General features: G+C 36.8%; 1 protein-coding gene across 1 annotated transcript; it reads left to right on the top strand.

The window, feature by feature from the left end:
* The first annotated feature begins 4,880 nt into the window (after positions 1 to 4,880).
* Positions 4,881 to 7,747, top strand: LOC137721204 (putative trehalose-phosphate phosphatase J). The gene is made up of 10 exons (XM_068460307.2): positions 4,881 to 5,117; positions 5,251 to 5,531; positions 5,633 to 5,773; positions 5,910 to 5,981; positions 6,109 to 6,201; positions 6,344 to 6,502; positions 6,598 to 6,675; positions 6,835 to 6,904; positions 7,115 to 7,278; positions 7,428 to 7,747. Exons 2-10 carry the CDS (start codon positions 5,253 to 5,255, stop codon positions 7,494 to 7,496), a joined length of 1,125 nt encoding a protein of 374 aa, XP_068316408.2. The 5' UTR covers positions 4,881 to 5,117; positions 5,251 to 5,252; the 3' UTR covers positions 7,497 to 7,747.
* Positions 7,748 to 20,474: the final 12,727 nt, after the last annotated feature.

Below are 20,474 nucleotides of genomic sequence, written 5' to 3'. Positions count from 1 at the left end.
CAACCTTCTTATATCTGATTCCATAATCAATAGTTCCCTGAATGTACCTCAGTACCTTCTTGATAGTGCCCAGATGTTTGGTTGAAGGACAATGCAGGAATCTTCCAAGGAGACTTGTAGAGACCATGATGTCAGGTCTTGTTGCAGTCAAGTACAAAAGACTGCCAACAATTTTCCTGTATTATTCCTCATCAGTTGCTTCACTACCATCATCCAGTATTAGTTTATCTATAGCCGCTAGAGGTATAGACAAGGGTTTGCACTTTTTCAAACCAAAATTTTCAAGTATAGTTTGTGCGTACTTATCCTAATGTACGAAAATGCTTGCTTCTTGTTGAATTACCCTAATTCTAAGAAAGTGTTGCAATGACCAAGATCAGTCATCTCATCTCATCATTTCATATTTAAACTCTTCACTCATTTAAGTGCACATAATAGGTGTAAGGCAAGATTACATTGCCCTAGAACTTTGTGAGCACTTGCCCCAGTTAGAGTGTTGATGGACTTGGATTGAGTTGCATGAAAACCTGATTGTAGACTTCAAATGAAAGATCTACGAGTTGACTTTGTGATGAATGAGGATGATGATGAATAATGAATGAAGAACACTGAAGAAAGATTTTTACTTCTATTTTTTTTCACTCAGATATCTAAGCATGCGTTGATCTAACTTAGTTTCTCTCAATGAAAGCATCAATTTGTGAATGCAAATTCCGTATGTGGTTGAATTGACGAAATTTCACCTACAAAATATGAAACATTGTTACCCTAACTCCTTTTTTTCCTGTTTTACTTCAGCCTCTGATACCTAAATCTGTGTCTTTAGTCTTGACAGATTTGTATCTATAAAACAAATTAAACACATTTGGTCAAGGCCAAGAACCATACGCCATGAAAGAGGGAAGAGGTTTGTCCAATGAACATCTTGATGCCTAAGTTAGTAACTCTGAAAAGATTGTGAAATTGAGGGTTGAGTTGTACAGAGTAACTTCAACTTACTTGAGAAGTGTAGAATCAGGGTATTTATAGGAGCTAGATCGACAACATGTGTAGGGTTTTTCATGCCATGTGTCGACGTTTGGTTGATCAAAGTGTGTCATCCAATTGATGGAGTTGTACTTGTGCAATAACACTACAGCGGATAATCCTTGAAGATATTATTAAAGAATTAACAATTATAAGAATTATCTTAGAGAATCCTTGATAGAATGTAGTTGGGCTTCCTTGTGTAAAGGAACCTGTCTTAAGTTAGGAAAGCTTAAAGATTGGTATTAGTTATTAATTCCACTTTTAACTCCCTTGGTTGATCTCCTTGCCATGAGTAGAGGAGTTTGGAGAAGTTGTAGTCAGCAGCTTAGGTCGTTTTGATGATTGAACTGTGAGTGGAACGGATGTGGGACTCGCCAATTTAATGATGGCATTCTCTTTTCTTGCAAGTAAAAGTCCGCAAGTTAGCTCTAGAATGTTCTAATTATTTTTGGCTTCTGAATACACATTCATAAGTAATTATGGAAACATGCCCTAATTCAAATTACAAAAATATTTGAACGTATACATACATACATGTCTCTTTCATTACACTTCATAATACAATACCTAAAATAATTATTAATAATTTGATTTTGTGGGGATAGTTGAACCCGTCATATTCATTCTCTTTCCTCTGTTTTGCATAAGTTATGATTTTTCATATTCCAAGAAAACATGTAGAGTTTGTTTTCTTTTGTTTATTGTGTTTGTTTTGTTTTCGTGACATATTCAATATTTTAACGGGTCGTGCCATGTAACATCCGTTAAAATGAACATGTAATATGCCCCGATCTGAACTCAACCCATTAATATTAACGAATAATATGACTTGACACATTACTCGTTAAAAAAATATTTTAAATCAATAAATAATCAAATGAAAAATGTAATACTAAATTCGTATCTACATACATATTGTCACATAAATATTACTTTAAGACATAAAAATACATTTGTCTTTCAAGTATTTCATACCACAAAATAAGAGCCTAATGGGAAACATTAGTAAATTACTACAAAATATCAAATGTTCAAAGATTGCATAATGAAGGGAGTTTTTCTTTTAAGGTTGTGGAGTCTTTCTCAAAAGTCAGAATTTTGCCAATGAGACTCAAAGCTTTCATGTTGTTTAAGTATTATGAATTATTATTAATTTTGCACTCAAACAAAAAAAGTACTATTCATGATGGTTTAGAGTGTTTTTAAAAATCTAAATGACAATGTAACCATTGTCTAAGCGTAGATGATGCAATTACAAGCGTTATTTGTAATTAATTATTAGAAAAATTTATTTATTTTGAACTCTCCTAAAAACATTATTCACGAGGGTTTGTAGAGTTTTAAAAATTCAAATGACAATGTACCCATTGTCAAAGCTTAGAGGATGTGATCATGAGTGTTTGCATTTTTTTTTTTTCAAATTTTTTGCACTTGTAAATTAAATAACAAGAAATTCTTAATGCTCTTTGATATTTTTAAATTGCTTTGGTATTTTTAATGTGCATTGGAATTTCTAATCTCATTTATCTGAGATTAAATACTATGTCACTAATGTGATTTGGAATTTTTTTTTTATAGTAGTTTAAATTATCAAACTAATTTTTTTTCTTAACAGGTTTAAACGGGTTACATGTGGGTAAACTTGTTAAGAACCCATTATTAATGTGTGACCCGGTAACGATTTGATTAGTTAACGTGTTTGACCCGAAATCCACTTTTTCGAGTCGTTTTGGATCGAATTAACAGTTGTGTAAAAAGTTACCAGGTCTAAATTTAGTCAAGTTTATTGTATATTCATTTTTTTTCTTTATTCTAATTGTGCTCTATTTTTCTATACGTGAATTTGAATCTCTTTTAGATAATTTAGACTAGCATATGGGCACACACAAAGTGTGTTAGAAATTTTTTTATTTTTTAGTTTTGAAATAGAACGAGAGAGGAAGAGAGTGATACAGAATGTGGGAGTAAGAATTTTTTTTTTAATTATTTAATTAGAGATATGTTAGAATGTCATGTAGGTGAGGCCTTGAAAAAAAAAACAGTAAAATTTGGTTGTGTGAAATTACATTTTTGCCCCATATTTTTTTATTCATGTTCTGTTTTAATTAAAGGGTTAAACTGGTAATTTCATAAGATTTTGGTTAACAATGAGTGTTTTATTAAGGGGAGATGATATACCTACCCATCAACATTATTTCTCCACCCACTTTTTAGTGATACTTTTAATGACAACTCTAACCTTTTGCAAAATGAATTATAAGACCATCTTTAACTATTTTATTATTTTGTTTTTGTATTAAATTATGAAAATAGAAGGAACAAAAACATGAGTCCAGCAAGTTGAAACCACCGCACACAACACCAACCAAGTTGAATCCACCATTTTCCTCATCCCTTATGTCAATTCCTTCCCATCCATTCGAAATCTTCATCAAACACCATAGACCCATTACAATTACCTTAAGAAACCTTGATAATTGGATTCTCTCATGCCCATTTGACGTGGTTTTGATACCCCTATTTTACGATTAGTCCTCTACTTGAGTTATAATTGCATAGAGCGACTACGAGGTCAACCAAGGATATTGCTCATCCTCATAGTCTTGATTAAATTAGAGACAATTGGTTGATGGTGAGAAGGGGGTTGCTTGCCGTTGAGTGTGTGGATGTGTGGCGGTGACTAATTTTCTTTGTAAGGATAGTTTAGAAATATCAGTGGGTGGGAAAAGAGTGTTTTTCATTTTTACCTTTTGAGTGGGGTGGGAAACTAAGGTGGGGTGGGGAAATAGGATTGTGGAATGGGTCTAGTAGCTCTTTTTATTAATTAGTAGAGATAAGTTCTACGTAAAACATCTAACGGAAAATAAAATGATACAGTTGACTCCGACTTTTTTAAGTCAGTTTGGGAAAAGAAAGAAAGCAGAACAGGTGGTGGTTTTCATGAACTGCATAGCCAGGTAGGTCTGAGTTGCTAGCATTCACTTGGAGATTCCACATTACAAGGGGCGTTCAAAACCCTAATCACAAACAGGATCCTTTACCCAATCGAGAAAGTTTCATTAGCTTGAAGCCGGTTTTGAAGGGACAAGGATCTTTTTTGTGGGATCAATCAATCGTGTCCGTTTATCGTATATCGTGGATCAATTTTCGTTAGATACTATTTATATTCAATTTTAAATTAAAATTTTAAAATAATTTCTAATCGCACGATATACGATAAATAGACATGATTAATTGATCTTCCGGATTCCCACAGATGATCGGATCCTATTCCGTTTTGAAGGGGCGGAGCGTCCAATGATGTCCCCAATATTCAAGTCCATTTAAGGAAATTTAAATAGCTCCAAACAAATATTCGTTACAAATCCATGGGTCGTCTCGGATGCGATGCCGACAAGGGGTGCGTCGGCCAAGGAATGTGGCCCACGTCGTTACCACTGTAGCTGGCTGTTATGGTGACGGCTGAAGACGGCGCCACTGGGAAAAAAAGGTGTATTCTACGTTTATACGTGCCCTCCTCTGGTGCAATGCACTTATACACACAGACACAGAGAGGGGGGGAGAAAGAGAGAGTGAGAGAACGACAGAGAGAGAGGGGGAGAGATGGGGTGGGGGTGGGGGTGGGGGATGGGGGAGTGGGAGTGGGTGTGGTTGTGGAGATGGTGGGGACCGGCTGGTGGTGTGGTGCAGTGGTGCTGGTGGCTCACACATTGGGACATCGGGGGGTTGCGGGTCCCACCCGAAAACATGTGGGCCCCGGAATTTGGAGTTTTTTTTGGAGGCATTGGGTCTGGTTTGGAAGCATCCTGTTGCTGCCAGTATAAATGGACCATTCGGGGTTATGTCTCTCTCACATCCATACATACACCTACACAGAAGACGTCTACACACACTCTCTCCCCCCCCCCCTCCCCCCTCCCCCCCTGAAGAACTTTCTGGCTTATATAAGCAGAGACTAAGTTCTACTGCAACACCGCCCAAATCTTTATATTCTCACTCCTCAAATCCTGTTTTTAAGCAGAGACTAAGTTCTACTGCAAGACCGCCCAAATCTTTATATCCTCACTCCTCAAATCCTGTTTTCTAAGGTATTGCTTCTATAATACCTTAATTTTCTCGAATGGGTTCGTTTTAATTTTTGGATTTGGTAAATATTTCAGACATCAAATACCACCTGTCCACTTGAAACTGACAAATATGTTTTTTGGGTTGTTTGAGTAGATATGACGAAGCAGAATGTGGTAGTTTCCGAAGCCGATGCCGAAATCATGAATATGGCGATATCGGTGGCCGTCGCCAACTCTTCCCTTTTCACGTCGGTGGCGGAAAAGCCTCCGGTGGGACCTCCAGGGTACATCTCCATTTCGAGAAAGAGGTTCATGAACTTGAAGAACCTAGACAGTTTCAATGGAGCTGAAAGAATGAACTCTCGGGTGGACTCAATGAGAGCTTCTTCTCCCACTCATATAAAGCCCTCATCTTTTCTGAAAGAAGACTGGATTGTGAGTACCATTTGCATAATCTGTATTCTTAACCAGTTTAACAACAGATTAATGTAAAACATTGGGTTCTAATTTTGTAATACTGATAAAATACAAAACAGCTTCATCACCCATCAGCCTTGGACATGTTTGAGCAGATTATCGATGCTTCCAAAGGGAAGCAAATAGTTATGTTTTTGGACTATGACGGCACACTGTCACCCATAGTTGAAGACCCAGATCGAGCTTTCATGTCTGATGCAGTAAGTAAATACATACATACATACATACATATATATATATATATATATATATATATATCATCTTTCAATCTTGTCCTTCTTTTCTTTCTTGCTTTCTATCCGGTCCATATTTCTTAACTTTTCTGTAACAACACAGATGAGAAAGACAGTGAAGAAAGTTGCTAGATGTTTTCCCACTGCCATAGTGAGTGGAAGATGCAGAGATAAGGTACTACATTTATTTTCAAGCTCCTTTTAGTCACTGCATACATATCTTTTCATGCATTTTTTAACTAATTTTTTCCTTTTTGCTTTTATTAACTGTATATTTTGTTTCGGGAAATTGTGAACTGTAGGTTTACAAATTTGTAAGGTTGGCAGAGCTGTACTATGCTGGTAGCCATGGAATGGATATTAAAGGTCCAGCGAAAGGTTCCAAATACATGAAGGTGAGTGTGTAATTGTACTGTATTATCTGTGTCACCCTAATCTCCTTCCCACTAAAAATAAATAAAAATAATGAATATCACTATTCCTTTTTTATTCATTTTTTTTTTTTCAAAAAATTTATTTATTTTAATTACTCTTCAGGTTTGTCAAGGTGTTCTTTGCCAGCCAGCAAGTGAGTTCCTTCCAATGATTGATGAGGTTTACAGACTGCTTGTTGACAAGACCAAATCGACTCCTGGAGCCAAAGTGGAGAACAACAAGTTCTGCCTCTCTGTGCACTTTCGATGTGTTGATGAAAAGGTATGCACTTGATTTTAACTACTGTCGTTCTTGAGAAATATACACGTATTGTTTTAATTCACTTTATTAAAATATTTAAACGCATGACATGACAGAAATGGAACGAACTGTTCATGCAAGTTAGATCAATTCTGAAGGAGTATTCAATGCTCAAACTTACCCAAGGAAGAAAGGTGAGTTTATGTTATGGTATCTACTTACTTGCAACCTAGACAATCTTAAATCTTGATGTTTCGTTTAGGTTTATCAATTTAACTTTTTTTTTTTTGTGATATATGTGGTGTTACTGGGATTTGTATCTCACTTTCAATATTGCTACTTGTCTAATGCAGGTCTTAGAAATCCGTCCAACCATCAAATGGGACAAAGGGAAGGCTCTTGAATTTATACTGGAGTCACTTGGTGAGTATATTTTGCATTGGACTGTATTCTAATTGTTTCATATTACTGTATTTTTACCTCGGTAGTTCGAATATATGCAGTCTTACAAGAAAACTACCGCTCTGATTATTTTATTTTCTTAAAGTAATACTATTAAAAAATTAATATTATAATTATGTGCAACGCTCTTTTTCTTCTCTGATTGAAGAACAATTCATTTTGGATATGTAGGATATGCCAATTGCACCGATGTATTTCCTGTATATATTGGAGATGATCGAACGGATGAGGATGCATTCAAGGTATTAAGAGAAAGAGGACAAGGTTTTGGCATTTTGGTGTCAAAAGTTCCTAAGGAAACCAACGCAACTTATTCTTTAAAAGAACCAGCTGAGGTGAGGGTCCAATATGTTGTACTTGTAACTTTTAACTTGTTTGTATATATTCATTGGATTTCAATGGTTTACTTTTTTCATTCTAATTTTTATGAATTTAGCATATTTTGGCTTTCGAATTCACTTTATTTGTTTAATTATTTTCAAAGGTTATGGACTTTCTTCAGAGATTGGTTGAGTGGAAACGACAATCAGTACGGGCCCATGCTAATCTGTAAAGAGTTTGAAGATATAAATATATTCGTCTGCACCCTTCCAGGAATTGTTCAAAGGGGTGGTTAATTTAGTCAGATAATGTAATTTTCTTTTGAGGTTGAGTTTTGGAAAAGCACAAGAAAAAGGAAAGGAAAAAGAAAAAGAACTGTAACATTTTCTTGGCTTCAATGCCTTGTACATTTTGTAACTATACTGTACAAGGAAATTATATATATGTAATCTGGCAAGTTTATAAATGGTGTTATCTTATATCTCTCTGTTTCTTTTTCTATCCATAGTTAATTTATCTCTTTACTGTGACAACAAGAAGCTTAATGACGCTAATATCTTACAGTATCTGTTTGATCTTTTAATGTTATGTAATTCGACTAACCGGCATTCAGATAGCAAACTAGCAAAGTCCTTGGAGTTACCTAAGGTTTTGAGATAGTATTGATCTTAAATCATAAAATTTACATGGCATGTAGGTAAAGTAATTAGGAGCTAATTATGTTCTTCAGTGGCTTGAGAGCTGATGCAGGCATGCCAATTCGCCACCGAGTTCGGCCTGCCGAATAACTTGAATGGGTTAATGCAATGGAGCACGTTGCTAACTTATGAATCGAGCAATTTAGACCGAGGAATGAACACTCTTGACCTTGTGTTCTAAAACCTGAGGATAAGGTTATGCAAATCATTGCGATATTCTGGATCTTGTGCACCATTTGGCAACCCCAACTATATTGGTGAAATATAAGCCCACCGAATTAGTATCAAATTGTATGGACAAATATACTCAAAGTAGATAAATGTTATAATTGTAAAAATGGTTCGTCTATTTGTCTGCCGAACTCTAAATATGATTTGAGAGCAACCAATTGTAAAATACCCTACTTCATCGAGAAGGTTGATGAAGTGACCTCTTTCAGTGAAAGAATCAAAGACTCATTGCCGTTTGGGACTTAGGATAAATAGCCAGTCATAAGCTTAGAGAGAAACCTTGTCTATCCAGTCAATCGAGACTTTTAAGACAGACTGACTCTATAGCACTAGCCCTATCTATCCAGTCACGCCATGATCTCGACACATGTCAAGGATTGACACGTGACACATGATTGTACGGCGTGCAGGAAATTACGTACAAGATATAGAATATAGTGGTCCTGAATGGTTGTAATCCATTCGGTAGGCGTTTCATCCTCTCTAGAATACACTTCTGGCTATATTCGTAAGAAGTGCTAAGGAATTTTACCCCATTTTCTATAGTGGTTTCAATATATTAATAGTTTTCTCGAATATCCTTAAGGCTCAAAAAGCGTTCTTTCAAAACGAAGTCAGTATAAGAATTCCCTTTATGGTAAAATTAGTACCATTGGACAACATAGGGCAGTGCCATGACTTGCAATCAGGGTGGATAAGCCTGAAAGGTTTGTCAGGAGGGTGACTAGGTATGAAGTTAGCATATATAACCAGACAGCTAACTTCCCCACAAACCATACCTAAACATGAGTTAATTAGATTCGTCACATGTATTAACTTTCGTCAATTAACTCGTATTTGAGAATAATGATGTTATCCAAACACCAAACTTAAATATGACAACAAAAGAAATTGTTCACAAAGTAAACCAAATCTACTGAAGGGGTTCGGGCAATGTGGCATTCTATGTCGAAATTTCGCTCTTCCAAATGTGTTAGGTGTAACAAAATTAGTCTCATTGATTGACCACGGGAATGGTACTCCTCAACAAAATTAGTAGGGCACAGACAGGTGCATAATCAATAATATTTTCCTGTAAAGACATAATTAAATAATGCAGGGATGAAGATCGAGAATACTATCCCTTGTTCTTGAAGTATTAGGTCTTAGGTACCAAGGATCACACTTCTGGTTTTAATGCCACGTCTTGGCAGACTATCATTCTACCATATGTTGCAAAACAAACTCAAAATTGGGGTGTGAGAGAGACAAACCCATACCTGGGTTATAAAGGTTCCAGCCAAAGCTGGAGGGGTCTGTTCGTTACGCCTTTGTCGAAGTATAGCATACATGTTAGTGGGCCTAAGCCAAAACTAGGTATTACCATTCGGTAGACTCCAGTCGGAGCGGAGTCTATACCGTTTGGTACTTCCCAGTTGATCACTGGCGTACATTTATCTCACATGTCTTGTAGTAATCAGATTTGTGAATTTGAAAAACTTCCGCTTCTCTACACTGCGACTTAAAGAGCAATTTAAGGACATGGAAGGACAAGAAATTTTTTTCTCCAATTAAATTTTGATCAGATATAAACTTCAAAATTGTACTTATTAATGGACGTAAAGGGTTTCAATCATGTATTGCTTCAAGCAAGAATTTATCTTTTCATGATTGGAATGGTCCATAGAAGCGAGCCAAAGAGCTCTTCTGTGAGGTATTTCCATTATAATGCTTCAGGCATAAGTCTTCAAATGAAGATTATGGCGGAGGCTTATTCAGCTCTTCCACACCATAGTTGGCTTCAATGGTTTCACAACTTATCGTAGTCAAGTGGAGCGGCATATCTTGTATTCTTAGTACCTGCAAACAAATGCAATAATACAAAACATAATATATAAAGCAATTGAAAACAAATATAATAAAAGTGGGTAGCTTAATTGGGACCATACGACGATAATTAATGAGTTAATAATTTTTCATTATTGAGCTTCGATGACACACCTCGATCGAGATCAGGGTATGCTGGCCGTCACGTGGAAGTGACATAACCATGTGCACAGTGTGAAAGCTAATAAAATAATAATAAAAGTATGAATAAATAAAAATCAGCCTTACACAAAGTAAGAACATACATGTGCAAGCGTAAGTGTGAAAAACAAAGTTTAGAGCTCGAAGACCTAATGCAGCCCGGGAGAAATAACACTACAAAAACACACCCAAAGGTGGTCCTACACTGGTGATAATCTGTCAGATATGCCGGGGAAATCCTCTATGGAGCCACCAAAAGTGCTAGCCAACTAGAACCTGGAGGGGCGCAAAACAAAAAGTGTGAGTGGGCAAAAACAAAGCTTTTCAAAAACCATTTCATAAACAAGATTCTAACCCCTCGCCGTAAAACCTGTATACTTCCCAGAAAAATAGAATATACATATATATAAGTCATGCTCAGAAATATGCCATGCCAAAAGCCTCGAAATAAAATGCAAGTGCTCAGGTAATGTCAAATCAATGCCATGTAATCTGTCAGCCGAAGTCACCTAGCGTGACCTGTACGGCTGAATCTAGAGCTCAGATCTCCATCTCACTAACTGTACCTGCACACGAGTCGGAACCACCTAGAGTGGTTTGTACGACAGGACTGGGTGTATAATAAGTACGCTCAAGTGCTACGATCACGTGAAGGCTGGGCGACTAATCACGGGTCACTTATGAGTCGGAACCACCTAAAGTGGTCTGTACGATAGGACTGTGCACCTAACTTGGATCCAAGATGAGCGTGTGGTGCAGGAGGTGAACATCACGTGAAGGACTGTGCCCAACTCTAGGCGGGAGCACTAACACCGGGGGTGCATGTTATGAGCTCTCTATGCATCTCAAATCACTACTGAACATAAACATAAATCATAACTCACATGGCACTTACCTGTGCGTCCGCAGCACCAAACATATATATATACATATGCGACTAATAATGCGTAAATAAATGGCAAACAATAAGCATGGCATTTAAACGTATAAACGTTTCATTTCACTTTCTGGAAAAAGCATAAGTATATAGGTATATACGGAAAACCAAAAGCCCACTCACTGGTATGTAGAAAGGTCGTAACCCCCTTGCCTCGAGTGACCGCGCTCGTCCTCGGGATAGGTCTCACCTATATGTGAAACAACTATAAAAACGTTAATTTTAAAGCGCATAACCAACATCACGAAATAACTTCTCATACAATGCTCAAATGGGGTGTATGAATACACCAACGTGATCTACTCAACCTCAGGAACAACCCCATAATTTTAGAAAAATTTTCAGACGCCGCATGCGCCGCCACGTGCCGACCAAGGCACGGCCACACGCGCCGCCCACGCGCAGGCACGTGCCTGGCACACTGACGGCGTAAGTTAACGCCGTCAGGAATATTCCGTTAAATCTGACAGATTCCGTTAACGCCGTTAGGAATATTCCGTCCAAACTGACCAAATATTCCGTCGTCTTCTCCGGCCAAACTCCAGCGCCGTCGCTGGCCCTGGAAAACCGGGAAAACTTCAAAACGTTGTATCTTCTTCATTTTTCAACCAAATTTCACAAAAATGGTACAAAATGAAGCTTACAACAAGAGGAACAAATCCATACCACTTTCAAGCACTAAAACCCACAGAATCTCGCCGGGAAAACACCACCAACTCCGCCCAAGCTTGAAACTCACTATCCCGACGTCCAAAACCTTCAAACGAACCACCCTTCGCCTCCTAAGGACCTCACCAAGCTTCCTACAAGCTTGAAATTCCCAAAAACACAAGAATTAACGTGTGCATGAACAGTGACCAAATCGGGGTATCCCGAGTTCGACGTGAAAATGAAGGTATCCTAACCTGAAATGGGTATGGTTGAACTCCCAATGACCTCACGAGCACGAATATGTAATTTGTTTCCTCGATCTGTGAAGGTTTCAATGGTTTTGGTTGTCGTCTGTACAAAGAGAATAGGAAAGGGGGAGAGAAAGGGCTCGGGACAGGGCAGGGAGAAAGGGTGAGTGAGTGTGGTGTGTGTGTGGTCCAAAACCAGCCAAGCAACACCCAAAAACAACCACACAACGAAACAAACATAATAGGGGCAAAATCGTCATTTCACCCCAACGGTTCGAAAATCCGAAACGGGCTGTCACATTCGAGCTGATAAAGAGTGATGGGCAAAAAAATATTAAAACCTAATAATGCCTAAAATTTAGGCATTGAAAATTTGGTGTCCAAAACTGAACCAAAGTCCACATGGTGCTGGTCAAACAAATGAGCAAAAGCCTAAGCCCAAAAACTGGGCTAAGATGGTGTCACACACGGGTGAAGTCAAGCCTATAATGGGCTGACTGGTGATACGCTCCAAGCAATGCAGGGAAAATAACAGGCCTTATGCGGTTGTTAGGCTGCAAGAAGCAGGCCCGCGGGAGAGGTAAAAGTCAGAGGCATACAGAGTAGCGATATGCTGCTTCGCAGTGTAGTGGAACACAAAAACGAGAAGGCTGATGTTGTGGGCCTAGTGAGACAAAAACTGAACTGGGTTTTGTGGATGCAGGCCGAAGGAACTAAGGCCCAAAATGGGCTTAAGTCAAGTCCAAGAACACCACGGCGTAGCTAGGTGCGAGCCTTGTTAGAAAAAAGCAGCGCCACCACTGCTAGTGGCCGTATTCTTAGATCAAGGTTAGTCTGGTGAGTCGTGGTTTAATGGAGAACCAATGGTTTCAACAAAGGGTGGAGGTCATCGATGTCTAAGGAAATCAAAACCCTAGAATTCGAAATCAAAATTGAGAGAAAACCATTAAGATTCGACGAGAATCTCGACCAAAACTCGTTAGGGATAATGGTTTTTCACAACATACCTCGACTTCAAGCGAGGGTGGCGACGATGACACAAAAATGGCTTCATGCATTCTGGGTTCTGCGACTCGGGCAGCAAAGCTCCATGACTCATGAGGTAGGGTCGGTTGGTTTTGTAGCTCAACTTCAGCGGCTCAAGCTGCTGGCCTGGTATCTAGTGGCTTAGTGCCACTGCTTGCTGGGATTTTTAAATCCCAATTTTTTTTTTCAATTCACAATATCAATGCAATTTAATTTTAAATCAAAATATCAATTCACATAATCGCAGTATTCTGAGTATAATGCATAAACGATTTATGTAGAATCTAAAATTTGTAAAACATAAAGTTGGGTCATGCATCATGGTGAAGGTTCATGCAATCAAGGCTGAAAAAATATCGAGATAAAAACCATTGTTTTGGAAGAACCTCATTGTGTGATGAATATTGTGAATGGGTTTGTAGGAGTTCTTCCTTCAAATTTCGGCATTTCATCTTCAAAGCTTATGTCACGTTCAACACAAGAAAAATAAATTAAATCAATAAAAGTATATGAATGCAATGAAATTAAAATTGAATCAAAGAATAATAATTGAAGCGTAATACTTCCCTGATTAAAGATGAACAAATTTATATAGTATAGCGTCAAGATCTTGCTAATAACGTGTTATGGTCTAAAATTAACAAGGAGGTGCGACAAAGGAAGAGAGAAGGAGAATAGGCTTGAGGAATTTTGTGTATTGATCCTAGGCTTGGCAAACGGGTCGTGTTTCGTATAGCACCTGTTATCTTAACGGGTTGTGTTGTGTCACACCCTTTATCTTAACAGGTCGGGTCTCTTTACCCAACAGGTAAAATGACCTGACCCGTTATGACCCATCAAGAAAAATATATTTTTTCTTAAATTTACACATACCACATTGCCACATAAATATTACTTGAAAACATAAAAACACATTTGTAGTTAAGTACTACTTCTACACTCCAAAATGAGAGCCTAATAAGAAAGCACTAATACACTACTAGTCTACTACAAAATATCAAATGTGTAAGAATATGCAAATTGAAGGAGTTTTTCTTTTCAATGTTGTGAAGCCTTTCTCAGAAGTTAAAACTTTGCCAATGAAACTCAAAGCTTGCATGTTATTCCTTTTACAAAATCTTTTGTATGGGAACTTTGGCTTGATCTATTGCCTTTAAGAGTTATGTTGATGATGTTTTTAGTAAGGTTTTCCACAGCAGAACTACCTTCTGCATAAACTAAGCATAGAAAAACCAAACGTTATAAACCATTCAAATTATGAGAAGTTTACCAAAATAATTATCAAAATAAATAAAACAATAGTACTATAAATGGATTACCTCATTTTCCAAATTTAATTTGATATATATATATATATATATGATTATATATGTAATTATTATAGTATTTTAGGGGTACAAAAATATTAAATTAATATTTTGCTTATCATGTATCAGGTTACTCATATGTATACTCAGACCAACACGTTATCTTAACAGATCTTATCGAGTTACCCGATAACGACCCGCTTTGTTACCGTGTCGACTCGATAACTTGTTAATTTCTTGTCATTTTGTGTCATATTAACGGGTCGTGTTAGAAATTGTTAGACCTAATTGATCCCCAGTCCTTGTGTCTTTATTTATAGTAATAAGAAGGAAGGAGAGAAACTTGCTCTACAAGTAATACAAAGTCTTATAGGAAAGATCTTCTAGATCCCAAAGGATTCCTAATCTACAGCTACTTAGGAATTACAGAATCACATGTATTACAACTTATGTCACAACACCAACATTTTTCATTTATAGAAATTTTACCGTATAAAGTATAATGCAGGTAGTTGATTTCACGGTAGTTTGTAGAGATAAATATGCTAGCAAATCAAATAATTGTTGTGAAGTAGTAATGATTTTCAATGCCATTAACCTATAATTGCTAGGATTGTGTTATTCCATGCTTTCATTTTCGCATACCAAAAATAGGCCTATCTACACGCAACCTTTCCCAGACAAGAGAGAAGATATCTGATAAATTCATAATTATACTTAAGATGCTCTTAGCTCTACAATTTATATAAAAAAACGAAACAAATTAAATCCTTTTTTTTTATACAAAGTACAAATTAAACATGATGAGTTGGCAAACATAGGTGAATTATTAAGATGAAAGTTTGAGGCACTAATCATATGAATTGACTGGATATTTTACACGTCAAAAGCTGTACCAATGTTCTTGAAACAACAATCATATTCAAATCAAAACTCCTTGAAGGAGGTACATACACGATCCTAATAACAAACACCCTCATCCTCCTCCTCCTCCTCCTTCCACCACACACACACACACACAATGAAAGCCGATCAGCTCATGGTGTGATTAGACCCTATATATATGGCCAGAGTTGGAAGCTTGGCCATTGCTAACAAACAGAAGAACAAGTCTACCTATTGGATACTTGGATTTGAAGAAACCCCACCATGCATATACAGATGAATGGATGGAACCTGTCTCATTTTTCAGGGCGACCTACAGTTATTTTTTTAATTTTTTTTGTCTTAGTTTACTTGCAGGTTGACTGAAGAAGTAAAACTTCTCGGTTATGCATGTGAAAGTGAAACCCACCACTTACATTTTGTAAGGGAATCTATTGTATATATGGTTGGATGAGGAGTTGGAATCCACTTAAAAGTAGGGTTTGATGTGAAGAAAAGAAACATGGATTTTGGAATAGGGACACTAACATGGTTCCAAGGGCCTTTAACAACCTCGGTTCCGTCTCTTTCGTACGTGGAAAGATGAAGTCCACTTGATTGATTAAAAATAAGAACTCTTTGTCAAGCCTTCAATTATTGGTCATGGAAAAGAAAACTAAGACCAGAACAATTCATAAAATAAAATAATAATTGAATTTGAAATAATTTATTCTTTATTTATGAAATTTACTTGCAATACAAAATGAAACAACAAACCAATTACATACAGAAAGTAAAGTGAAACTGACTTGATTGACAGATAGAGACTAGCGACGTTGTCATTTGAACAGTATTTTCGTCCCACTCTTGTGTTTGTGGTTCTACGATGTTTGTTCAACCAGAGTACAACTATCTAATTCTACAATCCGCACCGGATTATATAATTTTGGCAAATTGTTTTGTGTGTTTACTCTCTGAAATTTTTGTACGGAAGAAAAAGAGAAGAAAGACCATTATGTTGGAAACTAAGACTGCAAATATATAAGTTGTTTCATACCCTTCCAAATGCCTGTTGACTATATTGAAAAATACACAACTCTTTCCAAAAGTTGTGTCTCTTAATCAAAATATTTTTAATTAATATATTAATTAAAAGCTTAATCCGAAATTAAAATTCATGGAGTTTGATTAATTTTAACTTCCAAGGCCCCAAGCCCAAGGCCTTTTTCTTAATTAATTAATAGGGTGAAGTGCTGATTTAGTCATTGAACTATCAACTTTGTGAAAATTAGGTCCCTGAATTATTTTCTCAGTAAAATAAGTCCCTAAATTCGTTAAAATTGCTAATTTCATCCCTACTATTATATTCAAAGCTATTTTCTCCAAAAAAAAAAATTGTCAACTTAATTCACTTGACACACTTTAGAGTGTAATACCATCATTTTCTCGCCTATAAGCCATTAACATTTCATATAGGTCGCAAATCTAACGTCTAATTTACCCTCCGAAGTTAACTTACACTATTTCTTATGAAAAGTCACCAATTTGCCCTCTAAAGTTAACACCATACACTATTTCTTTATGAAAAACTACCAATCTACTCTCCAATGTGTATCACATACGAGTAACGTGACTTAAATTGATGGAAAATTGAATACAGTAGCTTTGAATATAATATTAGGGATGTAATTGGTAGATTTTCATAATTCAATGACTGATTTTTTTGAAAAAAAAATTGTTTAGGAACCTATTTTTCACTAAAGTAATAATTCAGGGCTAAATTAGCAGTTCACCTTAATTAATATTAATTATATTATGATATAATTAACACAAGCCTAATCACACAACCAAAGGCCCAAGCCCCAATTCTCATTCTAAATGGGCCAAGTCCTAATCACTAATAAAAGGGAAAAAACTAATATAATTAAAGCAAGTTAGGGAACATATGCTCCCCAATGTGGGACAAGGAGTGTGTTCCATTTTCAACTAAGAAATAATAAAAGACACGTCCTTTTTAGTCTCTCATACTCCTATTTAATCTTACTCATTATTTTCATTTAATTTATTTAAGAATAAATTAGCTTCAATCTTTAACTTTCAATGTTGTTTGAATGATACCCTATGAATTGTAAAATTTTGATCGAGGTCCATTGATTTTTGTATACATCATATTTGTTGTACGCCTATTTGACTGAAGAATTATAGAGAGAATTGGGTGGATTTTGAGGTGTGTTTTCTCACGTCATTATTCCTTTATTTATAATAGTATGAAAGGTTAATTCTTTACCCCAATAGGATTACAACTCTAAGAGGATAATATCTAAAGTATAAGAAATGGTAGAATCCCATAAGGATTTCCTAGGATTTACACAATCACATTCCTAAGATAATCAGGATTGCAACACTGCCCCTTGAGTGTGTAAATGCTCAAGTAAATGGCACATCACGTTGTCAGCGATGAAGTAAGTTTAGTTGATGAAGTCATCGAATACGAGTCTCAAATCAACGAAAGAATGTATAAAAGGTAAAGCTTACAAAACATTGATGTGGTAAAACCCAAGGTGGGATAAGAACCCATAGACTAAGGAGAAACATAAGAAGTTGCATTAAATCAAAACTATATGTCTTCTCGATGCAAGTAGCAAGCTCACAAGGGTGTGACCAGCCCTGATAAGTGGCTCATTAAATCCTAGTTAGATAGCAAAGACCTAGAGGGAAAAAGCTCCTAAACGTAGGGAAAAAGAGTACATTAAGATCAAGTGAGTATACTTCTGGATACTTCCCTTGAGTTTGACAAAACTTCCAAATGAGAACTACGAGCATTGCATGTGTATAGTTAGGCATATCAATTCCTTAGACAAGTTTATAGAATATAGACTTCGGCACTGATATCATGAAGAGGTCAGCAAGGTTGTCTGGGATCAAATTGCTTGACTTCAATTTCCTGATGCTTTGCTAATGTGATGTAGATGGAATATGTCTTGGCGTTGACTTCGTTGTCAATTTCCTGATGCTTTGCTAATGTGATGTAGATGGAATATATCTTGGCATTGACTTCGTTGTTGTATCAGATCTTGGTCGGGTGGATACATGGGGCATAGTCTTCATGAATCGTTGTTGGGACTCAACGATGGATGAAAACAACAAGTACTTTATATATGCTCAACAAGAGCTCTTAACCATGTCTCACATGTGGCGTAGTGAATTATGGTGAGTTTTGGAACAATTAAAAAATTTCACAACTAAGGTCATATCGTGGACCTCCAAGATATTATAGTAACCCTAAGGGTAAAGACATAACCATTGGGGATGTGCCTTGTGCAGGTTTGATAAGTAACCTGCGTCAGCATAACAAACAAGGTAAGCATCATTCCAAGGATCAGGGAGTTGGATCCCTTAAGATGAATTGGGATAAGCCCAAATCCGTAATACCTTCAGGGTAGCGCAAAAATGTCTTTAATACCAATTCAGTGACTGCATGTAGACATAGTGCTGCATCTTTACCAATAGATCAACAACGAAGGAAATGTCTAGTCTAATGAAATAAGTTAAGTATAATAAAGGGCAAAGTTGAACTTAGATATGGAATTTCGGATAGGTATAATCAAATGTAACACTTTCAGGGTGTAGCTCAACTGGTGAACCAAAATATCGTTAGAACAACACTTGAACTTCGGGTTAAGGCATAAACGAGTTTTCTCAAGATCCTTTAACTCAAATTCCATTTTCAGGTGCAAAACAGTTTTCTTAAGCTTTTCTAGAGTCTTAGTGAGATTCATGTCAACGACATAAACTGAAATCTAGCAATTTAGAAAATGACTTCATAATTTCACACACAAGGGCATTCATTCATTCATATCTCTGACAGATCAAATAATCACTTAAACATGTATACCAAATTTATCGGATTACTTAAATCCGTAAAGTAGACGCCTTAAACGAGTTGAAAGGGTGTTTCATGGTTCAGAACTATTTGAACCAGTCCATGTAATTCTTCGAGAACTTACATGTAAATTTATGTCCCCATGGAGATACACTAACCATGTTCATAATGTTGCAATCAATCACAGGGCTTTTGAGAGAACATTGCACCATATGGCGTGCATTACATTGCACTATTTCATTCATCTCATTGCACTTCCGTTCTCACTTGTAACACGACCGGCTTGCCTTGGGTAGTGTAGGAACGACAGGTCCAAACACACATTGTTAAGGAATTTATCCTAGATTGTGATTTCATTTGTCCAACCAGTTTTACGTTGTCATTAATCAACAGAACGGAGTGTGGTATCTTTGCTTTTCATTTATGTCGGTATGTACTATATAAGTGAAAACATCACCAATAATAATCTCATTCCTATTTTATATCTTATCCAAACTAGTATACTGGACCAAGAACTTCAAGTATCGAGAGTAATCATGATTAAGCTCATGAGATAGAAATAAATTGAGACAACGATCAAGTTTGGATTCATTTGTGACTTGACCTTCCTCTTCTACGGAAGTGAATCCTACAATTGAGTGATTTATCATGTTGCAGGCCAAGACATATTAATTGACTATTCACCGGTGTACCGGACCGTCCAGCAGGGGCGGCCAAACCGTTGAACAGGGATAGCCAAACTGTCCAACAGAGGCGGCACATCCTTTGCGGATGTTAACTCAACGTTCATTAAGTACGTCTATCCTTACAGGCATGTTTGCAGCTAGTATATGATCTTATCACTTTAGCTAGATTAGAGGAATACGTCTAGAGTAACATTCTGAAAGCTAGAATGTATCATACTTGTTTTATCATAATCGTGTAGTATAGGGATCAATATGAGACATAGTGGATAATGTCCACGCAAATTTGCGCCTTTCTTCAAGAACGTTGACGTTCATATCTTCCCCTAGTGGTGGGAAGATTGTCTCATTGAAGTGAAAATTCACAAAAATAAGCGGTAAAGATATCGCTTGCTCTAAAGGGCTAGTGCAAAGGAGAATTGTAATCGACAAAGATTCTTAACCTTCTATGAGGACCTATATTGGTACGTTGCGAGGTCACAACTTGGCATAGAAATTGCACACCAAAAAAATGTAAGTATGAAACGTCAAGTTCGTACCTAGTAACCAATTGTAATGCCAAAAATGGTCGGGTGGTAATGGGCCTCAAGGCACAACAACATATTGCATTGCCTTATGCAGGAACCAAAAGCTTGGTGGATTCACCAAGGTCCGGACGATCAATTTAATTGCGCT

Source organism: Pyrus communis, chromosome 1, assembly GCF_041283825.1.
Source record: "Pyrus communis isolate YQ-2024b chromosome 1, ASM4128382v1, whole genome shotgun sequence".
In the NCBI taxonomy this organism is placed as follows: domain Eukaryota; kingdom Viridiplantae; phylum Streptophyta; class Magnoliopsida; order Rosales; family Rosaceae; genus Pyrus; species Pyrus communis.
This window is presented reverse-complemented; position numbering and strand designations above follow the sequence as displayed.